This window comes from Panthera pardus, unplaced genomic scaffold (genome assembly GCF_024362965.1).
Source record: "Panthera pardus isolate Hobbes unplaced genomic scaffold, ASM2436296v1 HiC_scaffold_6, whole genome shotgun sequence".
NCBI classification, from domain to species: domain Eukaryota; kingdom Metazoa; phylum Chordata; class Mammalia; order Carnivora; family Felidae; genus Panthera; species Panthera pardus.
Window position 1 is genome coordinate 123,344,637 of NW_026526991.1, and position 13,361 is coordinate 123,357,997.

The 13,361-nt window shown below is 35.7% G+C and overlaps 1 protein-coding gene across 2 annotated transcripts in view; it reads right to left on the reverse strand.

Annotated features, from left to right (window-relative positions):
* MALRD1 (MAM and LDL receptor class A domain containing 1) overlaps nt 1–13,361 on the reverse strand; it is a 770,287-nt gene that overhangs the window by 526,791 nt on the left and 230,135 nt on the right. For both annotated transcript variants that reach the window (XM_053896000.1, XM_019460623.2), the window contains exon 20: nt 502–589. In XM_053896000.1, coding sequence (XP_053751975.1) covers nt 502–589 — 88 coding nt within the window. The remainder of the gene's footprint in view (nt 1–501; nt 590–13,361) is intronic.

The window sequence follows — 13,361 nt, forward strand, 5'->3', positions numbered from 1 at the left end:
CAAATATAATGATGTTACAGTTTAACTTCAGATGTGATTTCCTAGTGTTTTCCATGTGATGAGACATAAGCACAGCTGATTCAAACCTCTGCACTATGTTTGCAAAGACGTTAAGACTAATTACCAGCAGATTCGCAATAATTTCTCCCAGGGTTAACAGATTAGAACAGAAGAGAGGGTATATTTAGAAAACTTACAGAAATGAAATAGTGATTTCCTTGACAGTTTTTTTCCAAGTAAACAGGTTTGAAAATGCTCATATATTAAAATATTCTTCCTGGGGCACCCAGGTGACTCAGTCAGTGAAACACCCGACTTTGGCTCAGGTCATGATCTCACAGTTCACGGGTTTGAGTCCCCTGTCACGCTCCGTGCTGACAGTGCAGAGCCTGCTTAGGACTCCTTCTCTCCCTCTCTCTCTGTCCCTCCCCAACTCGTGCTTTCTCTCTCTCTCTGAAAATAAATACATAAACTTTAAAAAAATTAAATATTCTTCCTTACCAGGGTAAAGGGTACAATCCATGAATGACAAATCATCAATTGCAATGTCTCCGGTGAAGCCATCTCCTACTGAAGCCTCCACCAAAATCTAAGAAAAATATAAGAAATTTGTTGATATTGTGAAGGATTTTAATTTATGGAAACTCATGGTAGAAAAAAAATCAGAATTTACTTAAACAAAATTTTCTTCTGAACCACTGAAAACAAAAATTCCAGTAGTATCTATTAGTAGGCACCTTGGCTCTACCTAGATGCTTCCAGCAACAGGAAGCTCCTTTGCTTCTTGGGCCCATTAGACCCATGAAGCCCAGCGTGTTTCTGGCGATTTTCTGAAACTATAACATATCAAATGTATATCTACTTCCCTATAACTTTCAACCTTTAGTTCTAGACTTGCCATATTTTTTCATGATCCTTTAAGTATCTGAAGGCAAATCACAGTCTCCTCTTCCCACCTTTGCCCAAGGAGTTCATCTGTTTCCAAGGTTAAATCTCCTCATTGTTCAAGAAATCCAATTTGTGGCCACAGGTACTTGCTAGAACGTACATTCTTAAGACTTTAAAATTTTTCCCACGCTGACCTTATTCTGTAACACTTTATGAAACTGGCTAATGGTTATTAGATCTCCTTCAGAACCACATTAATCATGGGGAACTCAGATGACATCTGTGCTGTTACAGGAGCTGCAATTCCACCAAAATTCCAGTAAAATACGAAATACTGACAAACCACTACAGTATATGGCAGATTGTGATTAGGGCTGAAATTTACTATAATAGAATTAATCATGATAAATTATTTTAATACTTATGCAAATTCAGTTGCATACTGAATAGGAATCCTGCTATAGTTTAATAATGAAGAACTTCAAGCAAACTCAAACTTAAAAAACATTTTTTTCTTCCACTGTTATGTGAATATACGTTCCTGTTTTCATTTTTTCCTCACAGATGCTATATGTAGAAGCTGAAATTTTATTTCATTTTTTTTAAAATTCTGTGCTTCTATTCAAAGTTATCTCACATGATTTATTGATGTCTCACTTGGAGAAAGTTTTAAAAGATCAAATTACTGACCCCAAACCTCTTGGCATCTTCCCCCAACTTCCTAGTGTTTCTTGAGAACTACCAGAATTTTCTCCGTAATTTGTCAGTAAGGAAATCAATCAACGTGGGAAAAGTTTATGGATCCAACTAATGGGCAAATATAACCCACTTAATATTGCCTGAGGAACATTTATTTAGCAGTGCTATCCACAATCATGAATCAAAGAATAATACAGGCCAGGAAAACAAAAATGCAGAAAGAATACTCAGTACGAAATCATACAATTCTTCTAATAAACTAAAAACCAGCAGTCAGGATTTAGCAGAACACACTGTAAGAAAATATTTTTTGTTCTATTAAAAACAAAGACTGCAGTTGGGTAAACAATAGGACAAAAGCATATGCAAAGACTGATTACTAACAAATTCCCTGGACCAGTATGTCTATCCCACTGCAATACAACATAGGACATTGTAACAAAGACTCAGAAGATGCAAGAAAATGGAAAAATTAGGGTAAATAATAAGAAACACTGCTTTTGTCACATTGCTCATGAATAGAATAGCTTATTGAGAAAGGATAGAAAATTGATATCAAAATCTCAAAGTTTATGGAAAGTACCATTCTTATACATAAAAGTATCTGTAAGCTAACTTGGGGATATACACATACATAGCTCCACATGAGAGTATGGGCTCAACTGTTCCAAAGTATTTCTTTTTTTGCCATTATGTAGTCACAAATTTAAAAACTGGGCCATTTGAGGGGCACCTAGGTGGCTCAGTCGAATGAGCAGTTGAGCATCTGACTTGGGCTCAGGTTATGATCTCACCCCTCGTGCTCTGTGCTGATAGCTCAGAGTCTCGAGCCTGCTTTGGATTCTGTGTCTCCCTCTCTGTCTGCCCCTCCCCCGCTCACACTCTGTCTCTCTCTCTCAAAAATAAATGCACATTAAAAATTTTTTTTTTCTAAATGGGCCATTTGTGAAAATTACAAATTTTCTCATTTGTGGGCCGTACCAGGTAAGTAGCATCCGAGTGGATGCTATTTGCACAAAGCTTTTTTCTGGAGTTCACTGTATATTATGTGAGAAGCATTTTGAGAGTGCTTGTCTCACATTTAGATACCAATAAGAAGACACAAAAATAATTTGAGGCAGAAGACACTTGGGTCTTGCACTAAGACACAATGTAATCACAATTTTTGCCAAAATATATTCAATTTCTGAACCCTCTAAATGTTAGCATTCTTGAGAATAAACAATAGCTTCCACTTAAAATACTAAAACTCTCAGTTTGCATGTATATTTGCAGTTCCAGCCTCTTTTGAATATTAAATTAAGTCAGCCATTTAAAAAAAAGCCTATTTGATAACACATCACATCTTGAGAAAAAGTTACGAATGTTCAAGCTTAATTCTACCTTTGCCCTATATTAAATGTGGTCTTGCAAAAAGCTTGGCATGTTAGCCTAGGAAACTAGTCCTAAGAAAATAGTCACACAAAAAAAGAACAAACCCAAGTGTCTCTGTTCTGGAAAATTCACTTTCATTTCTGGTGTTTTTCCCAGAATAAATGGAAGGATATTAAAACACAAACATTATTGTATGCAGGGCGGTATTGCCATTTTAGAAATCAGAGAAGCCACATTTCACTCTTAAGTGCCATTAGTACCTTACTGAATTACTTAAAGGGCAACTGAAAATTCCAGTTTGGTCTAAATGACCCGAATTATCTGTAGAGACCAATTCTATTTACATTAGAACTATCACTGGCTTGGAAATTTTGTAAAGTCATCCAGCCCTTCTAAGTTGTTCTTTTCATGGGCTGCCACATCTAGATGCTCCAACTAAAGACAGAATGGCCTTGTCAACTATATTGCAACTTTTAGTTTTACTATAACCAAAGATTAACAAGGGTCTAAAGACTTGCCTGAACTCATCTGTCTCTATATTTAGGAATCTCTGAATTACTGACCAAACATTTTAAATGATCTGGAAACTACTGTCATTGTATATGTGTAACACACAATTTAATCATAATCTTACTATAATATTTTCAATTTACTGACACATCTATGTATATATGTGGGTGAATTAACTCATAAGAAAGAAAAAATGGCATTAACTCCCCCTGACACCTACTACTTTAGCCATCCCGTGTTTGTAAAAGAACACAAAATTCAAGAATATATCAATTTTTACTATAATGCATCTTCAGAAAGACTTGAAAGAAAGGACTTCTTTGAAATTAAAATGTGTGTACATACAAACACACACACACACACACACACACACACACCCAACATGAAGCATCTAGAACTCCAATGCATTGTTGATGGGAATCTAAAATGGCACAGCCACTTTGAAAAATGGTTTTTCAGTTTCTTTTAAAATTAAACACACTTCCCTATAATGTGGCAATCCCACACATAAATATTGCTTGTCCAAGAGAAATGAAGACATACCAAACAAAAACCTGTTCACAAAGTTTATAGAAGCTTTATTTATAGTCTCCAAAAGCTGAAAACAATCCAAATATCCCTCAACTGGTAAACAGTAAGGCAACTTATGGGAAATCTTTACAACGGGATTCCACTCAGCAATAAAAAGAAACTAATGGTACATATAACAACAGCTGTGAATCTCAAAAGCATTATACGAAGTGGGAGAAGCCAGACGCAAAAGGCTACGTGCTTGATGAAACCATTTATACAACAATGTAGAGCAGGAAGAACTACGGATAAAGAAATCAGATTAGTGTTGCCAGGGGCTGTGTGGGGAGGAAGGTCATTGATGACAAAAAGGAATGGGGAATCTGGGGGGATGATGGAAATACTGTCCTAGTTGTGGTGGTGGTTACACAAGTGTGTAAGTTCGCTGAAATTCATAGAGCTGCTCACCTAAACAGGTGAATTTTAATTACATGCACTCTACCTCAATAAACAAATAAAAACATTTATTCTATACTATTTTACATTTATTCTATTCTATACTATTTTACATTTATTCTATTCTATTTTATTTATTGCCATAAATCATCATTATCTTAAGTAGTATTTTCACTGTTTCCTGAATTGCTAATTTCATGCATGGCATTTTATAATTAGCACGTAGTAATCCCAAGTATCTCAATGTATTTTTAAATTTAGCTATGAAAATTCTCTTGCTATCCACTAATAATTTTCCAGAGAGTATCTGTTTTTCCTTACTCTTCTTAGTGATGCCCACTTATTTTCATTTACTATTTCCATAATTATAAATGCAGAAACAAAGAAAATGAAAGACATTATAAAATTCTCTTTTCCCATGTATTTTATAGTTGACTAACAGCTGAGGTAGCCAAACTCCTATAAACTCATTCAGACAACTCACCAATATTTTACCACATAACCTATAATTTTAGGGGCTCATAGAAAGCCACTTTAGGATCCCAAACTTTCTAGGCTAATAGTTAGGGAAATAGATTCAACATAAAAAAGGGTTTTGTTTTGTTTTGCTGTCTTTGTTTTAGACACAAAGCATGAGTGGGGGAAAGGGGCAGAGGGACAGAGAGAATCTTAAGCAGGCTCCATGTTCAGAGGCTTGATTCCATGACCCTGGGATCATGACCTGAGCTGATATCAAGAGTCTGATGGTCAACTGACTGAGCCACCCAGGTGCCCCAACGTAAAAAGGTTTTTAAATCATTGTTGGAGTTTTTATATAACCTTGAAACTAAACTCTATGAAATAAAACTTAGATTTCTTCCCAGCAAATTTTAGTTTTCTGAATCTTTTTTCTTGTATGTTTCTGGCCACATCACATACAAAAAAAAGTGCAAAATAATTAGAGTTTTCCAATTTGTATATTTGTATATACATGTGAAAACCATTTATCATTAGACATGGGCCACAAAGCTCTAACTAAATTGTGTATACATTGAACACAGAAATGGATAATAAAAAATAAAATAACAGCACTAGCAGAGATGAAATAACATGCTGGGACACAGGTTAGTAGGACAAGCACTATAAAAGAATTACTTAAAAGAAAACATCTGATGTCTGACTCATCTGTGTAAGACCCTATTTGGGAAAAAAATCATGGCAAAATTTTTGTTGTTATTTTGGCTTTTCACCATATTTCTTATTACCATACTTCACCATATTTCTTCTGAGCTAATGTCAGGCAATGTCATATATGGCCTGCTAAGATTTTTTTATTCGTCAATGACTGTGTGCTTCGGTATTATGCCAAGTGTTTCCATGGTAACCAAAAAGAAGAAAAAAAAAGTCCATCCTGCTGGTTTCTCACCATCTAGGACAGAAAAGTCTAAATGGTGACAACTAGGGTGGAAGGAAGCAGGGGTGGGGGAAGCGGGGAAAATGGGTGATGGGCATTGAGGAGGGCAGTTGTTGGGATAAGCACTGGGTGTTTCATGTAAGCGACGAATCACAGGAATCTACTCCCAAAGCCAAGAGCACACTGGATACACTGTATGTTAGTGAACATGACAATAAATTATATTAAAAAAAAAAAGGAAAATGAAAGAAGAAAATTACTAATCGACATGAAGTTTTGGAATTTATTAGGTCCTTTATCCATGCTACCCTTACTTCCCATTTTCATAGATGATTCGCATACAGCTTAGAAGGAAAATTTTGAGTTTAGGAGATTGCCACTTTTTTATAATTAGAGTCTAGATAATTAATAAGTTGAACCTTAATTTTGAGAATCTTCACATCAGGTAAGATATAAACGAAAGTCTTCAGCGAAAACTAACACTTTAGGAAGATTTTCTTAAAATAGGAAGCAAAGCAACATGCTCCTGGGTTGAGAATACTCATTGCAATTTTACCCTAAAGCAAATATTTTACTTTTGATATAAAAATCTTCAAAAATAGGGTCTGAAATGGAACTGCTGGCAAATCCTTGGCTACAGAGTTGCTATTTGGTACAACTATAATGACTAATGTTTCTTTGGGAAGGACTTGAAAGCAGCAATAATAAAGCTCAGTTTTATAATTAAAAACAAAAACAAAAACATAACTCTGAGGCTGAGTGTCAGCTGTCATTTATTATTTAACACCTGACCGACTTCCGATTCCTGTCCCTTGCCTGGTTCCCATAGGCATCTGAGTTTGCAATTCCTTGTGCATGTTAGGTCAAAGACCATGAAGGATCTGAGAGTTTACCCTATTTGCAGACTAACAAGGCAGACTGCCACTGTTTCACAGACACATACCAGGTCCTCGATTTAGAGGGACAGCAAAGAGCACCAGCCAGAAAAATACCTTCCACTGGTTCCGCAATTCCCAGGGGCAACATGATGATGCCCAGGTGTCCCCTCCACGTGAAGTGGGTAGTACCATAGAGAAGGATCCCAGACATTAGGAGCCTAGCTCTTATAAACTGCTGGTACACCTGCTTCTCTTCAACTCCAGAGAGAGATGATAGGAGGAAGGAAGAGAGGATGCTTAATCTGGAATTAGTGAGCAAATGTCTCAGGGTAAAAGCTATTCACTCTTTACTCAGAGGCTGAGCTGTGAAGAACATAAGAAATCTATGGAGAATTATCTTACAACAGTGAAGACGGATGGTTGCTACACTGCTGATACATTTAATTTGCGGAAGCACCATGACTCCCCTTAATGTATGTGTAAATTAAAATGTTTATATCAACTCAGCCTCCTTTTCTCTTACATAATACCTAATTTCATACTATTTGGAACAAAATGGGCATAATTTGTTGTAGTCTTCCAGAAAAGGCCACCCACCTGCCGTTGGCCTAGCTCCTTTTACACCCACAGTATCTTTTTCCGTCAGAGCTTCTGTTGTGTTGAGAGTAGAGATTAAAAAAAAAATCAAGGAAGGGGAATGTGGTTGAGGAAATAAGGTCATTCAAAATATCATTCATGTTTCTTTATTTAGATAGAATTCTTTCTGTTACTCTTGAATGAAAGAAACAGAAACCTTAAAAAATAATTTCTAAGTATTCAAGTCATATGAAATTGATTTGCTTTCCATGGTTGTGAAAGGGTTGGCAAACTACAATTACTCTGATACATTTCTTTCCAGGTGGTTTCAGATGTACAAAAAGGGCCAAAATTTGGGTGAGTCCCCCCTCCTCCAATACAGTCGCCTAATATGCCTCAGTTTAAAAAAGAGAAACGTTAATCAGTTTTAAACTAATTTGCTACTTGAAACTCTACAAACCCACATCCTATTTTAAAGTATCCTCCAGAGACTCATATACCATCCAACCCATTTCACATCTCATCTATTATTTGAAAGAGGACAAATGGTACTCAATTTCTTCAGTCCTAAGAATTTATGGAACCTATTGGATTGGAGGTTACAAAGAAGCATTTAATTGAAAAGAGCCTGGTCGGTATTAGAGAGAAAAAAGTCAAGAAGGTTTGGAACTATTAATTTAAAAGTTCATGAAAATAGGTTTTTATCATTTAAAAATGATACAATATGTATAATAAGATTTTAATAGAATGCAACACAATACTGTCCTCGTGACTGGTTCATACATGCCAGAGTGAAATTCTCATTTAAATGGCATAGGTCTAAAATTCATAAATGCTATTTTTTACCCAATAATCAGGCAAGTTTTTCATCCCCTACACCACTAAAGAGAATACTTAGAGGAAAATAAGTGATGCTGCAATTTATTATTTTCATATACAATGTCTTTTTGCAACACTAGTCATCTATCCCTCATTCTTCCTGTGTGAAAGGAGGCTCCAAATAATAACCCCTACTTCTATGTGGCAATTTAGAACTGACCCAGGCCTAAAGCAACAAAAATTAGGTCACAGATTAAAACCCAAACAATAACCCTCATTTGCCTTTTGCTTTGGTTTAATATCCCATTAATACTCACCTAGTAGTTATTGCGAATTAAAAATCCTTTTTCAATGTTACTTCCTCAGAGAAGCCTTCACACAAGCTCAAGAAATTTCCCTTTACAAATTTCTCATAACTTTTAATTGTATCAGTATTTGTACATTTAAATGTTTGTCTCTTGTAGGAGACTTGAGGGACGGGCTTCATGAGGTTCATTGAGGACACACAGCATTGTAAACACGCTTAACAAGTACCGGAATATTTTTAGGGAAAAATGCAACTTCTAATTTCAACTGAAATTACTGATGTTATTCAATGCCATCCCTATCAAAATGCCAATGGCATTTTTTCATGGCACTACAACAAAAATCCTAACATTTGCATGGAACCACAAAAGACTTGCAATACCCAAAGCAATCTTGAGAAAAGGAAGTTGGAGGCATTACACTCTGTGATTTCAAACTATACAACAAGGCTATAGTAATCAAAACAGTATGGCGCTGATACAAAAATGGACACACAGACCAATGGAACAGAATAGAGTCCAAAAATAAACCTACACTTATACAGTCAATTAATCTTTGACAAAGGAGGCAAAAATAGGCAGTGGGAAAAAAGACAATCTCTTCGAGTAATGGTGTTAGGAAAACTGGATAGCTACACATAAAATGAAACAGGGCCACCTTGTTATACCATGTTAAAAAGTAAACTCAAATGGATTAAAGATTTAAATGTAAAACTAGAAACCATAACATTTCTGGAAGAGGGCATAGGCAGTAAGCTCTTTTATACTGATCTCAGAAATATTTCTTTAGATCTATCTTCTCAGGCAAGGGAAACAAAAGCAAAAATGAGATTATATCACACAGATTGCACAGTGAAAGAAACCATCAAGGAAATGAAAGCTCAACCCACTGAATCAGAGAAGATGTTTGCAAATGGAATAACTAATAAGGGGTTGGTTATTATCCAAAATATATAAAGAACTCATACAATTCAATACCCTGTCCCCAAAAAATCTTTTTTAAAAAATGAGCAAAGGACTTGAATAGGCATTTCTCAAAAGATGACAAACACATGGTCAACACACACATAGAAAGATGCTCAGGGTCACTCATCATCAGGGAAATGCAAATCAAAACACCAATAAGATACCACATAACATCTGTTGGAATGGCTATTACTGAAGACAAGAAATAACCCGTGTTGGTGAATATGCGGAGAAACCTAGGGAAGGAACCCTAGTGCACTGCTGGTGGAAAGCAAAATGATACAGACACAATGGAAAACAATATGGAGGTTCTTCAAAAAATTTAAAATAAAACTACCATAGGACTCCCTAGTTCCACTTCTGAGTATTCATGTGAAGAAGATGAAAACACTAATTCCAAAAGATATACATACCCCTATGTTCACTGTAGCATCATGTACAATAGCCAAGGTGTGGAAGCAACCTAAATATCCATCAATAGATAAATGGATAAAGAATATGTGGTGTGTATATGTATGTGTGGAATCTAAAAAAAAAAAAAAAAAAAAAAAGATACAGATAATAACCTGGTGGTTGCCAGAGGGGAGAAGGGTGGGAGATGGGTAAAATAGGGGAAAGGGATTAAAGGTACAAATTTCCAGTTATAAAATAAGACAGAAGGATGCAATATACACCATAGAGAATATAGTTAATCATATTGTAACAACTTTATACAGTGACAGATGGTAGCTAGATTTATCATGTTGATCACTTTGTAGTGTATATAAATGTTGAATCCCTACGTTGTACACCAGAGACATAATAGTGTATGTCAACTATATTTAAATTAAAATAAAACTATTGATGTTACCCATAATGTAATACCATACTGCCCACATGTTTCACATGACACATGATTATCACATAAACAGAAAAGCACAGTACATATTGATTTGTCCTTGTATTTCACACCGCATATCTAAATTATAGACAAATTCTGCTTCTTTCTTCTTTTACAACTCCCTAGATCTTTCCCTTCTTTACACAGCCTTGTTCCCAGATTCCAATTCAACTTCTACCTGTATTTGCATAGCTTTCTTATGCTTTTCTCCCTTTTCCATTTCTAATGCAGATATATCTGCACTTCCAGGTTCTTCCATTTAACCTTCAGTCATTTTGGAATCATTACTTTGTTTCTGTAATAGTATACATTCCATTTGTTACAGGGATTTTATTTCCATGTATTTGTTAGCTATCTCAATTGCAGACAGTCTTGCAACTTTTTTTTTATTCTATAATTTAAGCACGTAGCATCTGGAATCCAAAACTCTTATTTTCTATTTAAATAAATGAGACCCAGAAGGTTTAAATAACTCACCCATAGGTCCACATATAGACTCTGTAGGGAAAATGATGTCCAAAACGTTCACAAAAGAGTCTAATTCTTAACTAGTTTTAAAAATTCAAAAACTTTACTCAAAATTTAACTTTTCATTTTTCTTTTTCCCTTTATTAGGCTTCTAAGTTTTGTTTTGTTTTTGTTTTTGTTTTCTGTTTACTAATCAGTGACTGATAGGAATTAAAGAACGGGGGAATCCATGAAAATAATACAAGATCAATTTAGATAGTTCTTTGTATCTAGATAATTATTAATTCTGATTACAAATTTGTAACAACTGAGTATGTAGCACTGTTACCCTACTAATATAATGTCTTCCAAACATGTCATACTTTAATTTTCATGGTACATTATATTCATTATGTATTTATACTTCAAAGTCCTACCATAGATGAGATTTCCTCTACACTATACTTCAAAACCAACACTTTTTCCAAGTTAGATTTTAAAATATAACGTTAGTTAAAATAGTAATTGCTTTTGAAACCAATGCTTTGAATTACATTTTTTTCTCTCTAAAAACGTAATATGCCATTTGCAACATAGCTTTAGGTGTTTGCCACTATTAGGCGCACAGGCACTTTGCAGATGCTCTTAAAATCTGATTTTGAAGTCATCTTTATTACCCACATGTGGAAATGTGAGTAACCATCCCAACTATTTATTGCTGAATAGATATTTGAGAGTATTGGGATTGGTAAATTTAACATAATGGGCATTATAATGTAGCTTCAGCAGGGGGAATCTGGTTCATCAAAATCCCTGATTTCACATATATTCATGCTTCGGCTAAAATATATAATGGACCTCACTAAACCACAGAATGACAAGAACAACAGACAGGAATATCCACAGCTGTTGCACACCCTTTCACACAGTAATTAAATATCCCTCCCTAAATGCTTGGAAAAGTGGATAATTTTAACTACAGAGACCTAGAGTAAAATCCACACTGTATTTTACATCCGGGAAGTCCCTGCAACCCAAGTGAAATAAAAATAAAAAGCAGATATCAATTTCTGACAAATTAGTATATTACCTCCCCTTGAACACAGGGAATTCGTTATCAAAACCTCTGTGACGGCACTTTCAGGTGGGTCAGCTGGATGGCCCTTTGTCCCAGTTCTGCTTGAGGAAAATACCCCAGCACAAGACACCTCGGCTTCAACTGATGGGAAATAAGCCTGAATTCTCCTTTGTTCTCTATTTTGTTCTTCCCTCTGGTGGCCAGTCTCTACCCTGGGGCTTCTTTGCAAGAGAACGAGTTAGTGTCCAGCAGTGTTTCAAATAATAATTTACTTTAGAGTGCTGGGTCGGAAATCCCAGATCAATTTACATCCGGGTTTTCTCCTTCATACCGAGCCACTCCATAGCCGAAGAAAACAAACAGTAAGGTCTTGCCAGCCTTCTCTCAATATCTGCAACTCAGTACAGTCACCTTGAGTCTGGTCTTTAGTGACCCAGGCATTTGTCACAAAAAAAGAATAGAAACCAAAAAATGCCAATTTATTAATATAAAATTTAGCAGCATAACTGGAAATGTGCCTCAATACCTATGTCAGCTGGTCATCAAACAAGGTTTTCAGGAGAGGAAATCAACTTGAACAAAACCAAGATCAGAAGCACATTTAGTGTGCATACAGAGTAGAGGGAAGGTGGTGTGGAATACTCTGGAGAGACCATACCACCAAGCTAACATAGTCAGTTGTCCACCTGATTGAAAGGCATAGCGTCCTTTGTGTAGCACACAGATAAAATCTTCACCAGTAACAGAAGCTTGTATTAGGAGTATAAAACATCAGGTTATTATAATTCAACTATCTTCCATTAACTAAATCTAAGTCAGTGTCTTTTTAAGGCAATTAAGAGAGAATATAGGCCCCTTGATGCCATTTGAGAGATAAGCTAAATGGAATAATCACATTTACAAGTTATCTCCAGGTACTTTAAAAATAGACTCAGACGTGAAAATAACCGTGGCTCCTAATTTAGACATCATTTAATCCAATATTTCCTAAACTTGTTTTACCATCAGAATCACTAAGGGCTTTTGTTAAAAATACAGATTCTTAGGACTTCCCTCTGGAGCTTCTGGTATGATATGTGTAAAGACTGAGAATCTGTATTTTTCTTAAAAGAAAATATCAGATGGTTCTGATAATTAGGAAAATTTCAGAACTACTAATCTAATCCACATTCTGTGTTTAAAAGGACAAGGTAAATTCCTAGAAAAGTTAAAGCCCTTTGCCAGATGAGGTGTTAATATGCATTTTATATATGTATGTGGGTATGAATATAAACACAGACAAATGCCCTAGAGACATAGTAGTCTGCCTTATAGTAGAGATAAAACATAGTATAAGAATGCCTGTTTTTTTTTTTCATGTTTATTTATTTTTGAGAGAGAGAAACAGAGCGTGAGCGGGGTAGGGCAGAGAGGGAGACACAGAATCCAAAGCAGGGTCCAGGCTCTGAGCCGTCAGCACAGAGCCTGATGCGGGGCTCAAACTCACACGCTGTGAAATCATGACCTGAGTCGAATTCTGACACTTAACAGACTGAGCCACCCAGGCGCCCCAAGACTGCCTCTTAAACCAGATTTTTGTCCA